This window comes from Amphiprion ocellaris, chromosome 8, assembly GCF_022539595.1.
Source record: "Amphiprion ocellaris isolate individual 3 ecotype Okinawa chromosome 8, ASM2253959v1, whole genome shotgun sequence".
NCBI classification, from domain to species: domain Eukaryota; kingdom Metazoa; phylum Chordata; class Actinopteri; family Pomacentridae; genus Amphiprion; species Amphiprion ocellaris.
Window position 1 is genome coordinate 2,569,974 of NC_072773.1, and position 20,351 is coordinate 2,590,324.

General features: G+C 36.2%; 2 protein-coding genes across 2 annotated transcripts in view; one reads left to right on the forward strand and one right to left on the reverse strand.

Annotated features, from left to right (window-relative positions):
• Positions 1-892: 892 nt before the first annotated feature.
• On the forward strand, positions 893-7,174 carry LOC111576173 (uncharacterized). The gene is made up of 7 exons (XM_035953597.2): positions 893-962; positions 2,182-2,529; positions 2,707-2,880; positions 3,686-3,787; positions 4,600-4,637; positions 4,726-4,878; positions 6,050-7,174. Exons 1-7 carry the CDS (start codon positions 923-925, stop codon positions 6,242-6,244), a joined length of 1,050 nt encoding a protein of 349 aa, XP_035809490.2. The 5' UTR covers positions 893-922; the 3' UTR covers positions 6,245-7,174.
• The window catches only part of cables2b (Cdk5 and Abl enzyme substrate 2b), a 59,588-nt gene continuing 46,049 nt past the window's right edge, over positions 6,813-20,351 (reverse strand). Inside the window, exons 6-10 of the mRNA XM_023281695.3 lie at positions 20,250-20,347; positions 17,719-17,825; positions 16,656-16,775; positions 15,046-15,130; positions 6,813-13,769 (exon numbers count right to left, since the gene is read on the reverse strand). Of these exons, the coding sequence (XP_023137463.1) occupies positions 13,623-13,769; positions 15,046-15,130; positions 16,656-16,775; positions 17,719-17,825; positions 20,250-20,347 (557 nt within the window). The 3' untranslated portion in view covers positions 6,813-13,622. The remainder of the gene's footprint in view (positions 13,770-15,045; positions 15,131-16,655; positions 16,776-17,718; positions 17,826-20,249; positions 20,348-20,351) is intronic.

Here is a 20,351-nt window from a genome sequence, read left to right on the forward strand (position 1 = left end):
TGATGTTGCTGCTGTAGGTCCTGGTGGTGTGGACAGGAAGTTGATGTCTCCCACCTGGCATGCAGTTTGATGTCATCCATGTAGAGGAGGTGGCTGATGGTTGCTCCACTTTGGAACCAGGATACATATATGATACACAATATGATGACATAGAACTTTATTAATCCAGGAGAAAGTTCTTGAAAAGGGTCTAAAATTACAGCTTTCTGTGCTACATGTGTTAGTTTCTCACATGATAACTTCACTGAATCTTTGGGCCAAAACAAAGGCAGCTTTTCAGCAGCCTTTACTCTTTATTTTGTATGTTAAAAGCCTGGCATCAAAGTGTACATATGTTGAATGAAAACAAGTGTTAGCATGGATTTATCCATCCATTTTCTCTCATTTATTCATGGCTGTAGTAGCAGCAGTCAAAGCAGGTCAGTCCAGATGTTTCGCTCATATTCCAGCTAGTAAAAGAACAACACAAGAGAAATTTGAATTTAATGTCAAAGATGGTGAGTTTGTTCTGACAGACAGGAAAATGTTTCTGGATGCTCCTGAATGTTTGAATTTTCACTTTTCATCCGTTTGTGACTTTTAAAAAAATCATATTTTTGTCCAAATCTGTTCCTTTGTGTTGCTTGTTGTCTTTCTGTGTCACATGTAGGAATCCAGCCTCTAAACTATAAACAGTCTGACCTGATCAAACTGCAGTGCTGCCAATAAATGAACATTAAGTGTAATTTAATGAGCTCTATAGAAAGTGGTGTGTTTAGACGGACAGCTGAACTTTGACTCTGCACTAGAATAAAGAGGTTAAAGAAGAAGGGAGGAGTGTAGAGCTGAGTTTCTAGGAGGAGCATCATTAAGAGAAGTGATCAGTTCCTGGTTTGTCAGAGAAGAAAGAAGAGAAGCAGCATTAAAGCATCAGAGCCTCAACATGAAAGTCTTCCACACTTTTTTCTGTTTCCTCTTCATCAGTGAGTTCAGTCACTTCTGATTTCTGTTCATTGTTGATCTTCTCACACTTATTTTTCTTCATTTCTTTAGAGTTGATCAGGAAGTTTTGCACCTCATTGAACAGTTTTAACTGAGAATTCTGTTCCATGTTGGTTTCTGTAGTTAAACATGAAGTTAACAGTCGGATATGAGTCACTTGAACCTGCAGTTTATTGGAAGTTAACGTCTTTAAATATAAACCTGTGAGGACATTGAAGGGTTCAAACAAACTTTTTGTTTTCTTTTCAATAGTTTTTGTTAGTTTCATTTTTTTCCTCCAGAATTTATCAAAAATCTGAGTTTGTGGTTGACTTTTGTTCAATGTTGACTGTATATTTCTGTTGCTTTTCCACAAACGCAGCAAACACAGGAAACTGTCACCATCAGATAGACTGAGAAAAATATATTTAGAGTCACAGAAGTAAAACCTGTTTAAATCTACACAGAGTCAGTCTGAAACGTCTTAAAATATAAACCTGTGAGGACATTAAAGGGTTAAAACAAACACATCAGTCTGCAAATTACCTTTGTTATGTTAGTTTCACTTCACTTTTTCTGCCAGAATTATCTTCTTCTTTTGGTATCTTAGCTACATCATCCAGTTTAGTAAACTAAATTTAAAATCATTTTAAAGAAGCTGAAGAGGAACAGAAGTGCAGAATTGCAGTAAACCACTGACAGCAGCTGTGGTTGTGAAGCAACACATTAAAACTTAACTTCACCAGTAAAGATAGAATCAGCAGATGAAGACGTCTGACAGAAAATAAAAGAACAAACTGAACTCCAGGTCCAGTCTGTAGGTTTTACTTGTGAACATTTAACAGCATCTCAGTTTCCTTTTGCTTCGTTCAGTTGTTAAAAAGATAAACTTTACTGATCATCAGGTAAATTGACACATTATAGCAGCTCTGAAGACATAAACAGAAGCAAAGCAGAAAAAGTGACGACTGATGGAAAAAAATGAAGCAGAAATCATGACAAAATATAAAAACATTAAAATAATTAGTCTAAAAATGACAACATGACATTTATATGACATGATGGATGATTGTACCCATAATTTAAATACACACACAGTGTTTGGAATTAGACTTGAAGAGAAAAATGTTTTTCATTTCATTTACAGAAATATATCATCTTCAGATTGCAGCGTGTTACAGGATGATATTAGTAACTATTGATTATTTATCTTTTTAACAGCACTGCAGGATGGAAACGCTGGACTATTCAGTGCAGATGGTGGGATCCACACAGGAATGGAAGGAGAAAACATCACAGTTACATGTTCATTTTCTGTCTCTGGACACACAAAGTTCTTCTGTAGGGAAACATGTGAAGAAGGAAACATTCTCATTAAAACAACAAAGAACAAAGACCAGAAAAGCAGATACAGCATTGAATATAAAAGCAAATCTTTTCCATCACATGATATTCTGTATGTGAGCATCAAACAGCTGAAGAAGTCTGACTCTGGTTGGTACAGATGTGCTTTGGAAAGATCTTTCCTTCGAGGTTCATCCTGGGATTTTCAGATTGTTGTCACAGAAGGTGAGTTTTTAAGTTTCTTTCTATGTTTCTGAATGTGTAAAGAAAGTGCTTCAGTATTTAAATTAAATATTTAATTCTTATTTCCATCACTTCTGCTGTAAAATCTGAGTGTTAATGAACCTGTCAGTTCATCTTCCAGCAGGATCTTCAGGATTCTGATTATTTCACTGTTTACAGCTTTGACCACTTCACAATCAAAGTTGACTCTTCCAACTTTTCCACCGTCAACGTTTCTCCCATCATCCTCCACGGCAACAACACCAACAGAACAGAGTTTGAGCTCCACTTCAGGAAGATCTGAACCTCCATCAACCTCCTCTGAGGACACCAGGAAGCAGGACTCACCTTCAGGTATGTTGTCAAGTCATCAACAGAAGTTTCCAACTTCTTGTAAAGACCACGTATATGAAGTCAGTTTTTAGTTTCCAATGACTCCTAGAACTCTGAACTTTTTATGATGGAATCACTGAAACACATGAATCTTTATCACAAAAAACAATCATGTATTTGGGTTCTTTCATAGATTTATTAAAGGTTATCTGGAAATATGATGAGATCTGCAAGATTACAAACGTACATACAGCAACTTGAGTCATTAGTTTTGGTGATGTAGAAAGTTGTGTTCATTAAAATTGTCTTCGTGGCCTCTTAACTTCTCCTGAGTGATTCTGATTGACTACAGCTGCTGACTCCTCTGATCCAGTTCAAATAGAACCCATTAGATCCACTCATTAGACTCAAACACTACAGTGGGAAAGTCTGAGGAGCTCAGCAAAGATCTGAAAAAGCAAATCATTGACTTGAACAAGTCCGAAAGTTACTTGGAGCCATTTCAAAGCAGCTTCAACCAAACTGAGGTAGAAATGGACAAATTTCACCAAATATTAGAACTGATGTTTGTATGTTTTTGACCCAACAGATTTTGTCATATTTCCAGAAGACCTTTAGTAAATCTATGAAAGAACCAACATACATGACCATTTTTTGTGACAAAGACTTGTATGTTCCAAGGATTTTACCACAGAAAATTCAGAGTTCTAGGAGTCACAGGGAATGATGCAGATGGTCTTTACAAGTGGATGTAAACTTTTACATACAACTATGTACCAAAGTGTCAGAGTAAAACCAACCTGTTCTCTTGTTAACACTCCTGCAGATCTGCAGCTTTACGTGGGTCTGATTCTGGCCATCATGATCTTCATGTTATCAACAGCTTTGATGATTTTCTGCAAGAAGAGAAGATCCACCAAACCTAAAGGTGAAGCTGCAGAAACTCACACAGCTTCCATCACTTCATCACTGATCACAGTTTTATGTCACATCTTTTTGTTGTACAACTCAGGTTGTGTTAAACATGTTTTATTACTAAACCTGATTGGATTGAATCTTCATGTGACTCTGGTAGTTTGGTTTAGTGAGACTCTTGGGTTTGTTGAACTTTGAGTTTCATAGTAAAATCCTCAGACTAGTTCTGTCTTCAGTTATCAAGTTTGTTGGTGACTTAAAACTGGAAATGAAGCTACTGCTGGCAGTTATGGAGCAAAAATAAACATGAAACCAGATGGTATCAGTTCTGTCTAGTGTTGAACATTTCATGCATACATGAGGTTAACTGAGACCATCAGGCAGCAGTAAATAAAAAGAACAGGAAGACTGTGTGGTTGTTTTATGGGTTTTTATTTCTTATAGTCGCAGCTCCTCCTCTTGTACTGAGTTTAGTTCCTCTGGTTGCACTTCCTGAAAACCACCTTTCATTATCATGTGTGATATTACTTTACTATTTCAGTATCATCCAGTATCACTTCTTACTTTTCTAGATCTGTTCTAGGTCTTATTTTAGCTGCTGTATTTTCATTTTTAATGCATCGTACTTACATTTTGTTGTTCTACTGTTAGATATTGCATTCATTCTCATGTTGTGCCGTTTCTTTATTTATTGAGCAATATCTTGCACAAGAAAGAAACTCTACCTTGACTTGACTCCACTCAACTTAGCTTAGCTTAACTTAGCTTATCTTGACTTAGCTTAACTTAGCCTGACACTTCAGCACTTTATTTTCTGTTTTTCAGTTCCTCCTGCAGAAACCAACTACGCCAAAGTCACAGAGGTGAGTAAATATGAGACTCCTGAGCTTCATTAGTGTTTGTGAAAGCAGCTGGTCGACACAAACTAAACTCTTCATCTTCCTCCTGCAGTCCAGTCGAGTGTATGATGAGATCAGAGAGGACAGAAAGATCAGTTCTCCTCCTGTGGAAATATCTTCAATTTACTGCAACGCCAAATACACCAAACCAAACACAGCTGAAAACACAGATGACTACAGCTTCGTCAGCTTTCCTCCAAACAAAGTAAGTAACGTTTATATGTGTGAAGACAATGAAGTTAGTTCTAAATATGGATAGATGATGCTGTCATACTAATAATCACACTCAATACTGCAGATGTGCCATTATTAGTTGGGTTTTATGATATAATATGATGTAAAAATGTCAACATACTGTTGAAAAATTGGTAATTCAGTTTCTTATTGCAAGAATCTGCTGTTACTCTGAGTAGAGAGTTTTTATATGTAACTTCCCATAAAAATGTTGTAAACCTTTTAATAAAATTAAATGTAAAACCACAGACAGTAAACTAATACTTATGACTGCCAAGCACTAACTGAGGCACCGGAACTTCCTTGAGGCCAACTGAAAGTTCTCCTCCATAGCCTCTCTGAGCTCCTCCCACACCTGAGTTTTTGCTTCTACAGCTGCTGCAGCCTCACTACAGGTTTGGTTTTACCAGGTCTGTCTGATGGCCGTCTATCAGATCCAACCCACCACCAGGTGGTGATCAGGTGACAGCTCTCCTCCCTTCCCCCGAGAGTCTGACACAGAATCTCATGATATCACTACAAAGTCGATCATCAACTTTTGGCTGAAGGTGATCTGGTACCAGGTACAAATAAAAGCCACTTTATGCTCATATTTGGTGTTAATCATGATGAGTCCATGACTAGTACAGAAGTCCAACAACAGAACACTGCTTGGGTTCAGTTCAGGCAGGTTGTTCCTCCCAATTAACCCCCTCCAGGTTTCTCCATCATTGCCCACCTCAGCATCGAAGAACCCTAGAACTAGAAAATCCTGAAGTGGAACTCCTTCCAGAAATCATCCAGAGACTCGAAGAAGGCCGAATACTCTGACTGTTGCTTGTGTTTATTTTCCCTCTGTAACATGTGACCCTCCGGTTCTCTGGTAGAACTCCAACAAAGCGGTGCTCAGCAGGAGGATTGTTCGTATCTCCACATCCACCCAGCACCTCTCCTTCTGGGCAACTTCAGAAAAGTAGAGTCCAACTCCTCTTCAGGAGTTTGGTTCCAGATCCCTTGCTGTGCATGGAGATGAGTCCACCTCTATCCAGTCCTTATTGCTCCACCTCCCCACCTTCTAGATGCTGTATGAGCAGAAAAAATGTCTTTCAGGACGAAACACAACTTTTCTGAATCTTAAGGTTGACCTTCTTGTTTTCTTTCAGGCTGAAGATGACTCCAGTGAACTCGATTACACTGAGGTGGATTTTTCCAACGTTGCTGCCTCCTCTCTCAACAGCGCCCCCTGTGGTGATGTAGATAATGTCCTCTACTCTCCTCTTCAGATGAATGTGAGATCTGCCAACAACATCAGAGAAGCTTCAGCTCCTCTGTACTCTACTGTTGCTCTACATCAGTAGTGTCTTCAGATTTCAGAACAAACTCCTTGGTGTCATAACTTTGCCGGTGAAACTGTTGTTTATTCTTCAAGGATAATTCTGGTTTCATTTCCATTATTGTGTCTCGTTGGGTCATGATAACTTGACCCCCAGAACCACAGTAGACACATTAACAGGAAACACATCAGGCTGGAATGAATCAGCCTTTAAATATTTCAGTTAAATACTATCATAGTACTTTTGTTAAAGCTTATTATTTTATTAAAGGGTGAAGTGCTTCTTGCAAAGTTCACACTGTAAAGTTACTCAGGATATTTATTGAAATGATCTGAATCCCTGTAGATGATAAAAGATGAGGATTTATAAAAACTTTTTAATATTTTCAAATATTTTAATTATATTTTTAGATATATTAATGTGCTTGGATATTTAATTCATATTTAAATAAACATAAAGTACATTTAATATATATTTAAATATATATTTAAAATCAACAACAGCTAGCCGTAAACTGCATAATTATCCAACAGTAATAAACCTCCTTCACCTCCATCCCAACTGTTCAGACCAAAAACAACACAAGAAAAGCTGTATTTTACATGTTTTTAATGAAAATAAATGACATTGAATTGAACATTGGCAGTTTAAACAGTATCTGGTCTTCATGTTTTACAAAACATTTTTTGATATATTTTGATCCACTTTTTTTCCTCTAGTTTTGCAGTGAAAGTGGAACTACTAGTTACTATGAGACACCATTAAAGGTCAACGTCGGGTTGCAATAAAAATAGTCACTCTTGTTGCGTCGCAACACGTCCAGAACCTTTTTAAAACTGTATTTAATCACTAAATGTGTTCGATATAAAAGTGGCAACAAGAACAACAACATAAATAACATTTCCACATGTTTACATTGTGATGCTTCGACCACGTTGTCGGACAGAAAACAAACACGATACAAAAATTAACTTAACAGAGAAATAACTTAAGATGTAAAAAGAAGAACTAGAAATGGAAGACGTGAATAAAATTCCCTTTTCAGCGTTACAGTGCTTAAAGTAGAATAAAATAACAATAATAGATACAAAACAATAAACTAAACATGACGTGAGGTTTAAATAAGAGTGAAAAATAAACGCTGTGGCACGTTACAGGTAAACACACCGAGGAAGAGGAGGAAGATGAAGGTCGGCGGACAGAAGAAAAGCTGCATAGAATCAATATCACAAATCTCTAATGTAGAGAAGATGACTTTGGAAGATCGTGTTTCTACGCTCAAGCAGAGTTGTGTATTTAACATGTTTCTTACAACATATTTATTATTTTAGACATTTAAATCAAGGAAGTCCTGCTGTTTAAACACACGACTCTACTCTGGAGTGTTTAAGTGCAAATAGAGCAAAGATTGGTCTTCTGCATATTTGTTGGAGCAGGAGAGAGAAAAAACTTCATTTTAAAGTTCTACACGAACCTCAAACTGACATCTAAACTGTCTTAAAGGACCAATCAGGTGTTTTATTACTTTAACTTCTGTATAACTGAAAAGAAAAATCAACAGTTTTGTGTAATTTTCCAGTAAACATCAAGTCTGTGTTAATTTTTTTTTTCAGGGTTAGAGTTTTATGACATTTAATTCAGACTGATATGAAAAATAACTCCTGAAAAAAACAAACGTAGACTTGATATTCACACAGTTTGTTTGAGATATTCATGATTTACAGCTAAACAGATTTAATCCTCTGAACTCCAAGTTCTGAAAGGTATGAAAAAATAGATTAATAATTACATTTTTTCTTTTTAATTTAGAGCCAAAAACTGTATAAACAGAAACAATCGTGTTTTTTGACATTCCAACATTCCCTGACTGTCGCTCTGTTGGAAAACTTTAAAATCTGAGTATTTCATCAGAAATCGCTTTATTCTTTGTCTCATTTAAAATTTTGCCAAAAATAAACCAATTACAGTAGCCAGATTCTGTAAAAAAGGAAAAAATTCTGAGTTCCTCTGTATATTCATAGACCTGTTACTGACTTGTCTGTGACCCACAGTCTGGTACTGAAAATTCAGGAAACAATTCGGTTTAACTTGGCTGAACTGCAGGCTGTGTAAAGCTCAGTTTTTTTTCAGTATTGTTACTTAGAAAAATGCTGTTCAAGCTGATTCCAGTTTTTAAAGTTTTAGAAAAATTAATAATGAAAGAAATTCAACTTTTGGCATCGCAACTGTGTCTGCACAAAGAATTCTCTCCTTCTTCATGGTTGTTCTGCTTCCATCGAGGAAAGTCTTGAGTTTTTTCTTTTTAAAATTAGATTTTTGTCATTTTAACTGTGTCATACTGACAAAAGACATTTCTGAGTTATTGCTACCTATATTCACGGTTATTCTGTTTCTATAGAGCTGCAGGACTTTAGATTACAGAGAAAAATTAACCAACAGTGAAGAAAAAATGAGACAGGAACCAATGAAAAACACTCAGAAAACGCTGCTTGGAGTTCAGAGGGTTGATGAGCAATAACTGCTTACATTTTTGTGCAGAAACTCAAACCCAAACCCAACATTTAGCTTTTTGTTTCTTCTACTTTGGATCTATTATTGACTCTCACAAAGTCTATGCACACAACTCCAAAAAAATCAGTAAAGCCGGACCACATATTAAAGAATAAACACCCAGAGTTATCCTGCTAACTCTGCTAACCCTCCTGCTCCGACTCTCAAAGAAGACGAACCTCAACTGCAAAACACGAACAACTCGAGAGAGGAAACAACATCAGCGGAAGAGTGTCGGCATGAACTCCGGAGATGAAGAATCATGTTTAATCCAAACTGTTTTCAGTTAAATGATCTGCTGCAGGTTTTATGGTTTATAGAACAAACACGATTCTCTATCTGGAGTTTTTATCAGCTATAAATAAAGTTCAGTGACTCGCCGGTTTTCAATGTACAACATTACAACAACACATGTAGAAAAATATTACCCTCAGTGATAAAATAAAGATTCAGGATCGTGGAGCTAAAAGGCAAAGTGCAAAAACAACCGGAGCTCTTCGGGAGGAGTTTGTTTTCCCTCCAACACGAAGGAGAAACGTCACAAACATCCCGTCAGAGGCTTCGGTCGGGTTAAATATTCGTCCCTTTATGATACAGTGAAAATACAATAAATAAGGTAGTTCCCTAAACAGAAAGGTTGCAGAAAGGTTACTGTGGTGTTCCTCCTCACACAGAATGAGGAAGTCTGTGAGTTCCTTCTGTTAAACAACGTCTTTATCTAGTCCACTTCAGGAAACTGCTGTTTTCTGTCTCAGCATCAGAAAATAAAAGTCAGTCATTACAGGTCTGTTGTACCGATAAAGAGCTGAAGTGTCGCTTTGATAAGTTTAGAGTCTCCACCCAGAACTTTAATGCAAATCACATCTGCAGCACAAAATGTCGAAGTGTTGGGTGTTTACTAGAGCTGCAACTATTACTACCATGAGACGTCCTTATCAGGTTTTTGTCCCAATCCGATGCCATTTTCCTGATAACACACACTTTAGGTACATTAAAGCTAATAAAAACAATCCAATTTATCTGCTTGACAACTGAATATCTCTGAAATGCATTTAAAAAAATGCATTTCTGCCTCCAGTCTGTTCCTGAATGTTCTGTAGGTGTTCAGGAACCTTGTGGTAAAGCTGCAGTAGGACTCTGTCTAAACGTAGTGTTAAAGTTTAGGATGTTCTGTGCAAAGATGTAGAAAACCTGTATTATCTACATGATGTCAGTAAATATAGATCAGCTGTAGTTCCTGGTTGTTCCACCAGGTGGAGCCTCTTCCTGTTTAATACTGTAGAGACCAGAGGAGGCGTCACTCAGACTACAGTTTATGTTAAAGCAGAGAGCATTGTGGGAGTTTAGCTAGCAAAGGGGCACCATGACAAAGACTTCTGTGTTGCTTAATGACCTCCGACCAAAGCTAACTCATGCACACCAGTTGAATATAGCTTTTGTGCTGATTTAAAACTGGTTTTGACCAGTTCTGGACTTGGTTTCAGTCTTGTTTATTCTGCTTTAAATATAGTTTCAGACTAGCTTTTTGGACGATTTTAAACCGGTTCTTGACTTGGTTTTGGACTGTTTTTAGACTCGCTTAATAATTTTAGGGCAGAAGACAAAGTACATGATGTCAGTAAATGTAGATCAGCTGTAGTACCTGGTTGTTCCACCAGGTGGAGCCTCTTCCTGTTTAATACTGTAGAGACCAGAAGAGGCGTCACTTAGACTGCAGTTCATGTTGGCAACGGCCACCATGACAAAGATTCATGAGATGCTTAATGACCTCTGACTAGTGCTAATATGTTTTTAGAGGAGCTGGGATCAACCAGGACAGAAACACCTTTACAATCTGTATCATGACTAAATCAGAAATAACAGTGTGCTCACTTTGTTATTGATTAATCAACTATTGATTAATAATGCTGCAGAATATTGCTTTAAATACTTGCTTTAAGAAAACAGAATCTCTAGCATTCCACTACAAACTGTGCTCTAGCTTTTCAACACCTGTGTGACACCAGACAAAAACAAATGATCAGGTTTAGATTCCAACTCTGATCATTTTAAAAATGCCTCAATCAGTCCTGATTCTGATCTTTAAGATGGAATCAGGACATCTATAGTTTTCATTAGGGATCATTAATCTTGTTATCTATACAATGTCAGGGCAAAAAGATGCCAACAACCGATTGATTTGCAGATCAACTAATCAATCATTTTAGCTCTAGTGCTAATGAAACATCCAGAAACTGACAGCAGCCAGATCAAGGTTAATAAAATCTTTCAACTACATTTTTCATCTTAGTTTTAAAATTCCGCCTTAAATATCGACCTAATCTGCAGTTTTTGTGTCTTCAGCTGTGGTGAGCTTCTTTCAGCTATTGCAGCCCATAAAAATACAGAATGCAATAAATGTTTTAACTACGAATATACTCCATATTTTAATATTATTACCCTGTAGTCTGGTCAGAGAATTCTGTTTATTACATACGCTGTAGATGGACGTTAACGTATTCCACGAATGAACCCTCCCAACGTCTGCAGATGGATGTGGAAAGTTTAACACTGGTTTTTAATGTGTTTTCCACCCTTCTGGTGCAATTCCAAAGAAAACACTGGTCATGTTTGTCAGATTTGGGAAGATCAGAGCCACATTTGGAAGATTAAATGCTGTTAATTTTACATCAAGCAACCAAACTAGCTGTAGAAGGAAACTAATTTCACAGGACGTCACGGCTGTACTTCCTGTCTGACAATCAAAGGAAGTTGTTACTGCAGCAGAGGTGTCGATGTAAGGATTTGTTTCATGTGTTTTAGTCTAAGCTGACTAGTTTCTCATCACAGCTATGTCCAAAATGACACAGAAGAAGAAGAATGAGCTCAAGACTGGAATAAAAAAACACAGAAGAGGTGAAGAAAAGACGAAGCTGCTGGTTTGAATCACTAAAATCGAGGGAAAAATTCTAAAAAGTGGCTCCTCCTCAGCGATAGCCGACTTCAGTAAAGGCACTTCAACATCCAAACTCTGACTGATGTTTAGAAAATGTCACCAGCGAATCTTAGCTCGCCAAAATAAAGTCCAACCAGACGGAGCTGTGAAGACAAAGTGGAAATGTGTCGACCATAAATACAAGAAACCAAGGCTGATAATTCAAAACTCGTCAGCTGGAAGTTCAGAGAAATGAAGCCTGACATCAGAACTAGAAGCACAAAAGTTCAGATTTGATTAAATTAGAAACTAAAGTTTCCCCTCATTTCCAGAAATGCTCTAAGAGTTTTTTCCACCTTACAGTAAAATGATTGTCGAGTGCACATGATTGTTTTCAGGACTCTGATGGTTAAAACTGGTTTAAAGGATAACGGCACAATTATTCAGGTTAGTCGTAAAGCAAAGTTAAGGTGTTTCTATGCACATTAAAACAGGTTTTGTTTGAATCTGTTCTGATTTTTGTGCTTCAGAGATGTGATGGAGGACAAAATCTAGTCTTTCCCAACTTTATCTTGAGTAAATCTGATTATCCAAAGTTGTTTAAATCATTCCAACTGGACTTTAAGAAGGTTCCTTGAAGACGTTTCACCTCTCATCCAAGAGGCTTCTTCAGTTCTGTAGAACTGAAGAAGCCTGAACTGAACTGAACTTTGGATAACCATGACCTGGATGAATGAGAAACTACACAGACAAGTAAATCTGATTCTTCAGCGGTCTTGAGTTAGAAAATCTGTCTGAACTGAGACTGTTTTAGTGTAAAATTCCAAATTTGTGTCTCTCTGTTGGAATCACAGCAACAGAAGGAAGACATTTTCAGTATTTATATGCTGATGAGACAGATTTGAAATAGTGAAGTTATCCTTTAAAATGGTTTGATCGAGCAACTTTTTAGTTCCTTTTAGGTCAATATGCAAATAAACGATGATAAAGTAGTCGAACAAGTTTAAACAGAAACTACATGGAGAGACGAGTTTGGTTGACTATCAGCAACTAAAATATCTGGGAAACATTCCAAAACCTACAGAAACAACAACCAAAGGTGTAAATGTTTACGGCATATTAATGTCAATGCAGGTGCAAAATAATAATAATTTTAAAAAGTAAATAAATGAATATTATGGAAATATTCTGAGAAAAACAAATCAGAATTCCAGAGATTAAAGTTGTAAATTCATGAGGAGATTAAAAAACTCTAAAATATTCTTGTAACTCATAAATCTGCAAGAAAATTAGGATTTTTCTGGTCAAGGATTCAGATCACAGACACCACAGCTGGTCAATTATTACTCCTGCAGTGGAAACTTTAATTTAGCTTCAAGTAAATACTCTAGAATTTAGCCCAGAATCACCACATTATCGTTAACATCACCTCCTCACTGATGTGTGAAGAGGAAATGTGAATGGATGTGGTTCCTACACAAGAAGGAAAATAAATAAAGAATTGACTTTAGTTCCTGTAAGTCTTTAATATTTAATATTTTTAGAGTTTTTTCTTATGAATTTGCAACTTAAATCTCAGATATTCTGTTTTCTGTGCGTATTACATCCCTCCCCGGCTTCCTGGTTCAATAATAATTACTATTTTGTCTAAAATGGTCGAAAAGGTCCCATATAAAAATAAAGAATGAGTATTCCTGTGAGTGCGACATGATTTGGAGGGGCTGTGATGACTTCCATTGGTCCCATCAGTCCTGCTGCTGCTGCTGCTGAACTCACAGTGTTTCATCACTTTGGTGTCTGCGGGGTAGGAGGCCTTTGAGCCAGGCACTGGAGTCGAACCACCGTCACAGTCTGAGGAGGATGAACCCTCCAGGATCCGTCTGTTGGTCACAGTGTTGGAACTTGAAGGTGCTTCCAGGGAACAGCAGCAGCGTTCCTCTACAGCTGCTGCTGCTGCACCAGCCGCCGGTAATGGGGCATCACTTTACTCTCGGGGAGGTACAGCGCCATCTCCAGGGCGACCAGGATGGTGAACTCGAACGATATCAGCTCCCTCCGGCTGATCCGGAAACGTTCCTCCAGCTTCTGCAGACACAGAAACCAAAGGGTGAGAGAGTCGGAACTACTGCTTTATGATAAAGTTAACTTTAAATGTTTTGTGTCTACATATCATCTATTTTAATTTTAGATGATCCCTAATTTCATCCCTTCCTTCATGGAAGTAAGGAAGGGTTGAAGGAAAGGATGAAGGAACTGAAGAAGGAAGGGACGAAGAAAGGAAGTAAGGGAGAAGGAGATAGGTAAACAAGATGAGATAGGTAGGTAGGCAGGTAGGTAGACAAGATATGTAGGTAGGTAGGTAGGTAGGTAGACAAGATATGTAGGTAGGTAGGTAGGCAGGTAGGCAGGTAGATAAGATAGGTAGGTAGGTAGGTAGGTAGGTAGACAAGATATGTAGGTAGGTAGGTAGGCAGGTAGGCAGGTAGATAAGATAGGTAGGTAGGTAGGTAGGCAGGTAGGCAGGTAGATAAGATAGGTAGGTAGGTAGGTAGGCAGGTAGGCAGGTAGATAAGATAGGTAGGTAGGTAAACAGGGTAGGCAGGTAGGTAGATAAGGTAAACTTGGTAGGTAGGTAGGTAGGTAGGTAGGTAGGTAGACAAGATAAGTAGGTAGGTAGGTAGGCAGGTAGATAAGATAGGTAGGTAGGTAGGTAGGCAGGTAGATAAGATAGGTAGGTAGGTAGGTAGGTAAACAGGGTAGGCAGGTAGGTAGATAAGGTAAACTTGGTAGGTAGGTAGGTAAGTAGGTAGGCAGGTAGATAAGATAGGTAGGTAGGTAAACAGGGTAGGCAGGTAGGTAGATAAGGTAAACTTGGTAGGTAGGTAGGTAGGTAAATAGGTAGGTTTCTTTCAGATGGATAGGGTTAGTTAAAGTTTGATTTGATGTCTATTCTGTTAGTGTGTTTTCTCATGTGTTGTTAAAATCTATCCAGCACTATTTAATAGATGAATACTGATTAAGGTGTAAAATCTTGGTACATTTTATCTTTTTAATGACTTGTGTCTGTGTAGGTCAAGTAGTGAGAGGAAAATAAACTTGTCAGAGGTCATTTACAGTCTCCATGATATAACATCCATCATAATCTATGACTACACAGTATCCTACCAGATATATCTGTATTAAGATAAGTAGACTAGTTAAACCGTCCAAGATGCTGAACTACTGAGGTTCTATTAATAACACTGCTGAGGTTTAACGTTGGCTACTGTTTGTTCTGCTGTCAGGGACCCTGCAGGTCATTTTCCAGCTGCTCAGGTGATCAGAAACACCTGAGCAAAGAGCAACATGATCTGGAACCTACATCGATGAGGTGTTTGACCTCCTGTTTCTTCAGGTCGCTGCTGATCTTGGCAGCTAACAGGATGCAGGCAGCTGACACCAACTTCCTGTAAAACAACGACAGATTAACGTCAGGACTTTACTGCAGGGTGGAGGTAGAACCACATTAGGAAAAACTGATCAGATGGATGCTAGATTTGGTAGTTTTACTATGTAGTAAATACAGAGAAAACATGCTAGGGGGATAAGGTAGGTAGGTAGATAACGTAGGTAGGTAGGTACATAGATAAAGCTTGTAGTTCAGTAGTTGTATTATCTACTATATACTGAGGTAAAACATGCTAGATGAGTAATTTCTTAATGTCCAACCACAGAGCAGCATTTTATCAGGCAGAAGTAGATGTAAAACAATGAGAACTGGATAAAGATTAGTATTATTTTTACTCCTTTAGTCTTATTTTCAGTAATGTATCATGCCTACATTTGAGTGCTTCTCATTTTTTTGTTAGTTTTTCATTCAATTCCATTCAGTTTTATTCCTATAGCATCAACATCTCACAGCACTTCAGTCTGATTGGACTTTCTTTGAAGAAAGTATTACAAAATTCTGTCTCTCACTGTTTTGGCATTTAGCAAATAGAAATAATTTTGGTGATCTTAACTGAAGCAGGAAGAGTTTAATTTGATTTAATGTCAGACAGTGAGAAAAAAAAGGTTATGTGTCTTTTTATATGCAAATTTCTGGTTTCAACTGTGTGTAAAGTGTTTGCTGATAAGTGTTTTCTGAGCAATAACTGGCAAATGAATCTCATGTAGGATTAATAAAGTTTTATCTCATAAAGCAACATTAACGAGGCACTAAACAAAGAGACCTATGTTAGATTAGTCTCCACATAAACAGGTAACTGTGACAGTTACCAGTATTAATAATAAATATTAAGGAGTATTTCAGGAATTAGTGGCCTCTACAGGACAAAAAGACGGTCACAAACACCAAATTAAAGTTTAAAGTTTCGTTTATCTGCACATCAATGTGTTTTCAATGTAAAGTTTAATAAAATAACAAATATAAACCTGTGTTTTTTGCTTTAAGGGACAATAAAAATCAACCAACACTTTGCAGAATTCAGTGTAAAACAAACAAACGTTTTGTAATTAATAAGATGATGTTTTTTGTTCTGCCTTTAACAGTGAACTAACTACAAACAAACACAAGGGGGAGCCACTGATTCACTCAACACTGTGGACTCAGCAAAGTTGAAATATTCAGCGAGATCTTGTGTGAGAAAGAGTCAAAATATGCAGGATTGTGGGATCATTTTGTTGTTTTCTGGACATTTCTTAGATATTAAACTTACAGGAACATTTATAGGTGCAGGGTTTATTTCTAACAAAAGTTCATGAGGTGAGAAAATAACCAGAAGCATCAAAAATACATCAGATCTGTCTTGGAGATAAATGAACCGTCAGTGCAGCACGTTATTCACTTTGACCAATCAGATTGCAGTCCTGAGACAATTTGTCATCTTCCATCATCACCTAAACTGTAAATTATTGTCCGTATTCAGTGTCGAGGAGCTTCCAGATCCCAGCGTGAAGCTGAAGAACGGAGCAGAGATGCTTCAAACGTACCGGTTCTGCTTGTTGAGTCGACCCTGCAGCACCAGCTTCTCAAAGTAGACGAACGCCATGGCGATGGTGACGGGCTGCAGGCCGCAATCCTCCCCGACGACCCGCATCTCCCGCTTCAGGCTGAACACGTCACAAACCATTAGTTCAGCATCACAGAAATTCTCTGCAACCTCATTCCCAATACAATAATAATAATAATAATAAAAAGGTTAAGTAAGTTACTCTGGGTAAATCCTTTAACTCTCTGAATCCCAAAACCTGCTGGAACCATTTCTATCGAAATAAAATTAAGAAATTATTCTATTTATTTAAGCAAGAATCTTGAAAATCACATAAAATTCTGAATTTTTGACCTTGCAACAGTCTTTGTTGTAAAACTGAAGCAAAGCTAAGCTAAAAACCAAAATAATTCTACAAAAGTCACTTTGTTCTTCATGATTCCTGTAGCATTTTTTTGCACCAAAGTCTGACAATAACAATGATACAGCTAATTTAGAACCTTTTTGGCCTATTTAGGAAGTTTTCCTGGCCTTGTTTACTCAGAGCAGAGAGGAGACAAGTATAGATTAAAATTAATCACTTTATTCTACGTCTTATTTTAAAATGGAGCTAACATAAACCATGTGCAGTAACCTGATTTTGCAAAACTAAAAATTCTGTGTTTTTTCGGCACAACTGAGAAGCCATTAGTGACTTAACTACAACAAACAGTCACACCATGAAAATACAATGACTTTCGACTGAACTGGGCTGAACTGTAGGCAGTGTTTATTGAAATAAATTTAAATTATAAATATTAGAAAATATGTAATATGTAGAGTCACACTTGGAATCATAGTGGGCACTTGGGAAAATGTTTTACATGCTGATTCCAGGGTGTTTCCAATTTTTGCAGAATAAATAATCAAAGAAAGTATTTAGGTTTTTGTCATTTTAACAGAGTTCTTGCTGCCTCTATTCATGGTTCTTCTGTTTTTATAGAGCTGCAGGACTTTATGTTGCAGCCACAGTGAAGAAAAACGAGATTTGGTGCAGTTTAGTCGATTAAATTCAGATTCTTTACCTGCGTATTTTGCTGAGGGTGAGTTTGACGTGAGGAAACTTCTCCTTGAAAGTCTCGTTCATGTCTTTCTTCAGGTCGGACGGTTTGACGTATTCTATGACGGTCGTCTGAGTTTAGAAAAGAGGAAAAAAAGAATTCATAAACAGAGGAAACAAGAGTCAAACAGTCAAACAATGAACTGGAGAAGAAGTAAATATTTCTGTCTGTGATTCTGGTTTCACTGCCACAAACTCCTTCAGGCAGTTTATTGACTCATTATTAATTATATTTATATTTAAATGTCCTTGAAATCCTTTCTGCTAAGTGATTAAAGCTCGATCATCGTGTCAACATCATTTGCGATATTATTTTGCTCAATAGTTTGTTCAATATTAGCTTCTGCATTGTGTTTAATTTCTTGTTCAATATTTCATATTTTCATTTTTGAGGTGCAATATTTGAGCCTCATGTGCAACTTTCTGACAACATATAATATTTCACCTTCATCTTGATATGTGCATTCTCGTTTTCCCTTCATTCTTCAGGTGTAATACACAATATAATTTATTTGTTCATCATCATGTGTGATTTTACTAATTCTGTCAGGATATTTGCCACCATTACTTTTTACTGTTCTATTCCAGTTTTATTTTAGCTACTTATTTTTAGTAATTTCAGTAATATATCGTACTTAAATCTTCTTGTTTTCTATTTATTAGGCACTGCAGTTCTTATTTTATGGCATTTTGTTTTTTTTCCTGAGCAAAATCTGGCACTAGAATTTCCTCCAGTATTAATAAAGCTTGATCTTATTTCATTTATTTTTATTTTTTAAGTGAATAAATCAAGAAATCAGTAAGTAAAATTAATTTTCAGAAGAGTAATAATGAAAAAAAATCATCATGATCATGTTTTTTTGCATACAAATAAATACATAAATAAATAAATAGGGTGAAGAGTGAAATACAAGTCAAGATGTATAAAAACCGAATAAGAAAGTCATAAAAATGAAGTAATAAATTATCCATGGAACAAATATGTAAAATATGTAAATAAAAGAATAAACATAATAATAAATAAATCAAATCAATGAAATAGAAAAATATATATTATTAAAATATATGTAGGTAAGTGATGTGCAAAATAGAAGTCGGAATTTATTAAAAAAAAAAATAATAAAAAAGTAATAAAAACTAAGTAATAAACGTCACACTGAATAGACTAAAATATGTAAATAAATGAAAAAACAGTAATAAATCAAATAAAATAAAACAATAAAAGACAGAAAACAAAAAATAAAAAAATAAAAGAAGTGAGGAAATCTTGTCATAAATGCCACAAATAATGAGCAAATACAATAAATGCAAAAATTTTATAAAATATCTTTTCTGAAAATATACAGGTGAGTGATGTGCAAAAGAGAATTTAACATTTATAAATAAAAACAGAATAAGAAGTAAATAAAAAAATCAGTAATAAATGTCACTGAATAGACTAAAATATCTAAATAAGTGAAAAAACAGAGAAATTAATAAATAAAATTAGTTCTAAGGAGAGAAATAATAAAAATAATTCATCATGGATCATGTTATTCTGCATACAGATAAATAAATAAATAGAGTGAAGGGTCACAAGACTTCACATTGAATAAATTAAAATATGTAAATAAATGAATAGAGAAACAAAAAAATAAAATCAATCAAATAAAATGAAACAATAAAAGACAAAAAAAATCAAAAAATAAAATAAATTAAATAAAGGGAACTGAGGAAACGCTGTCTCAAATACCACAAATAATGATCAAATAAAAAGAATGAAAACATTTAATCAAACATATATCATTAACATTATCATATGAGCTACATATCTATATAATACATAGGTAGATCACGTGCTAAATAGAACATTAAAAAAATCGTCCAAAATATGTAAATAAGTGAATAAATAGAGAAATTAATAAGTAAATGAGTTCTAAGGAGAGAAACAATTAAAATAAAATTCATCATGGATCATGGTTTTCTGCAAACAAACAAACAAACAAATAAATAAATAACTAAATAAATAGGGTGGAATTAAGGGAGGGGTCAAATGAAAGAAATGATCCATTGAAAAGGCTAAAATATGTAAATGATGGAATAAATAGAGTCATAAATAAACAAAATCAATCAAATATATTATACATATATTATACCCTAACAATAGATATATAATAATTAGGTCCCGCTCTGATCAGTCCTACGAGAAACTAGTGCTACAAAAGGTTCCAGGTACGTATTGAATCTGCACAAAGTGGCATTGAGGGAATGGATACGCTATCTCTGCTGCAGTCTGAATGAAAGTGGTGTGATGCCAGTTCACAACAACAGGCCACAATAGGAGTTCATGTAATTCAACCAAAGATGCCTGCAGAGTTCTGGATGCAGCAGAAGAAGATCCACAGCAGCTGATCATCCTAAACCACTAAAATCAGTGGTTTTCTCCATATCTAAGGTTCTGTTTTAATAAACCGTCCACTTGAAATTAAACTCTCTATATATCTAACGTTTTCTTACCATGTAGGAGGCGAAGATCAGCACTCGTTTGTGTTTCCCACAAGGCCACTGGGGGTCGCTGAGGATGTTGGGGTCGTAGTCGGTCACATCTTCCAGACCTAA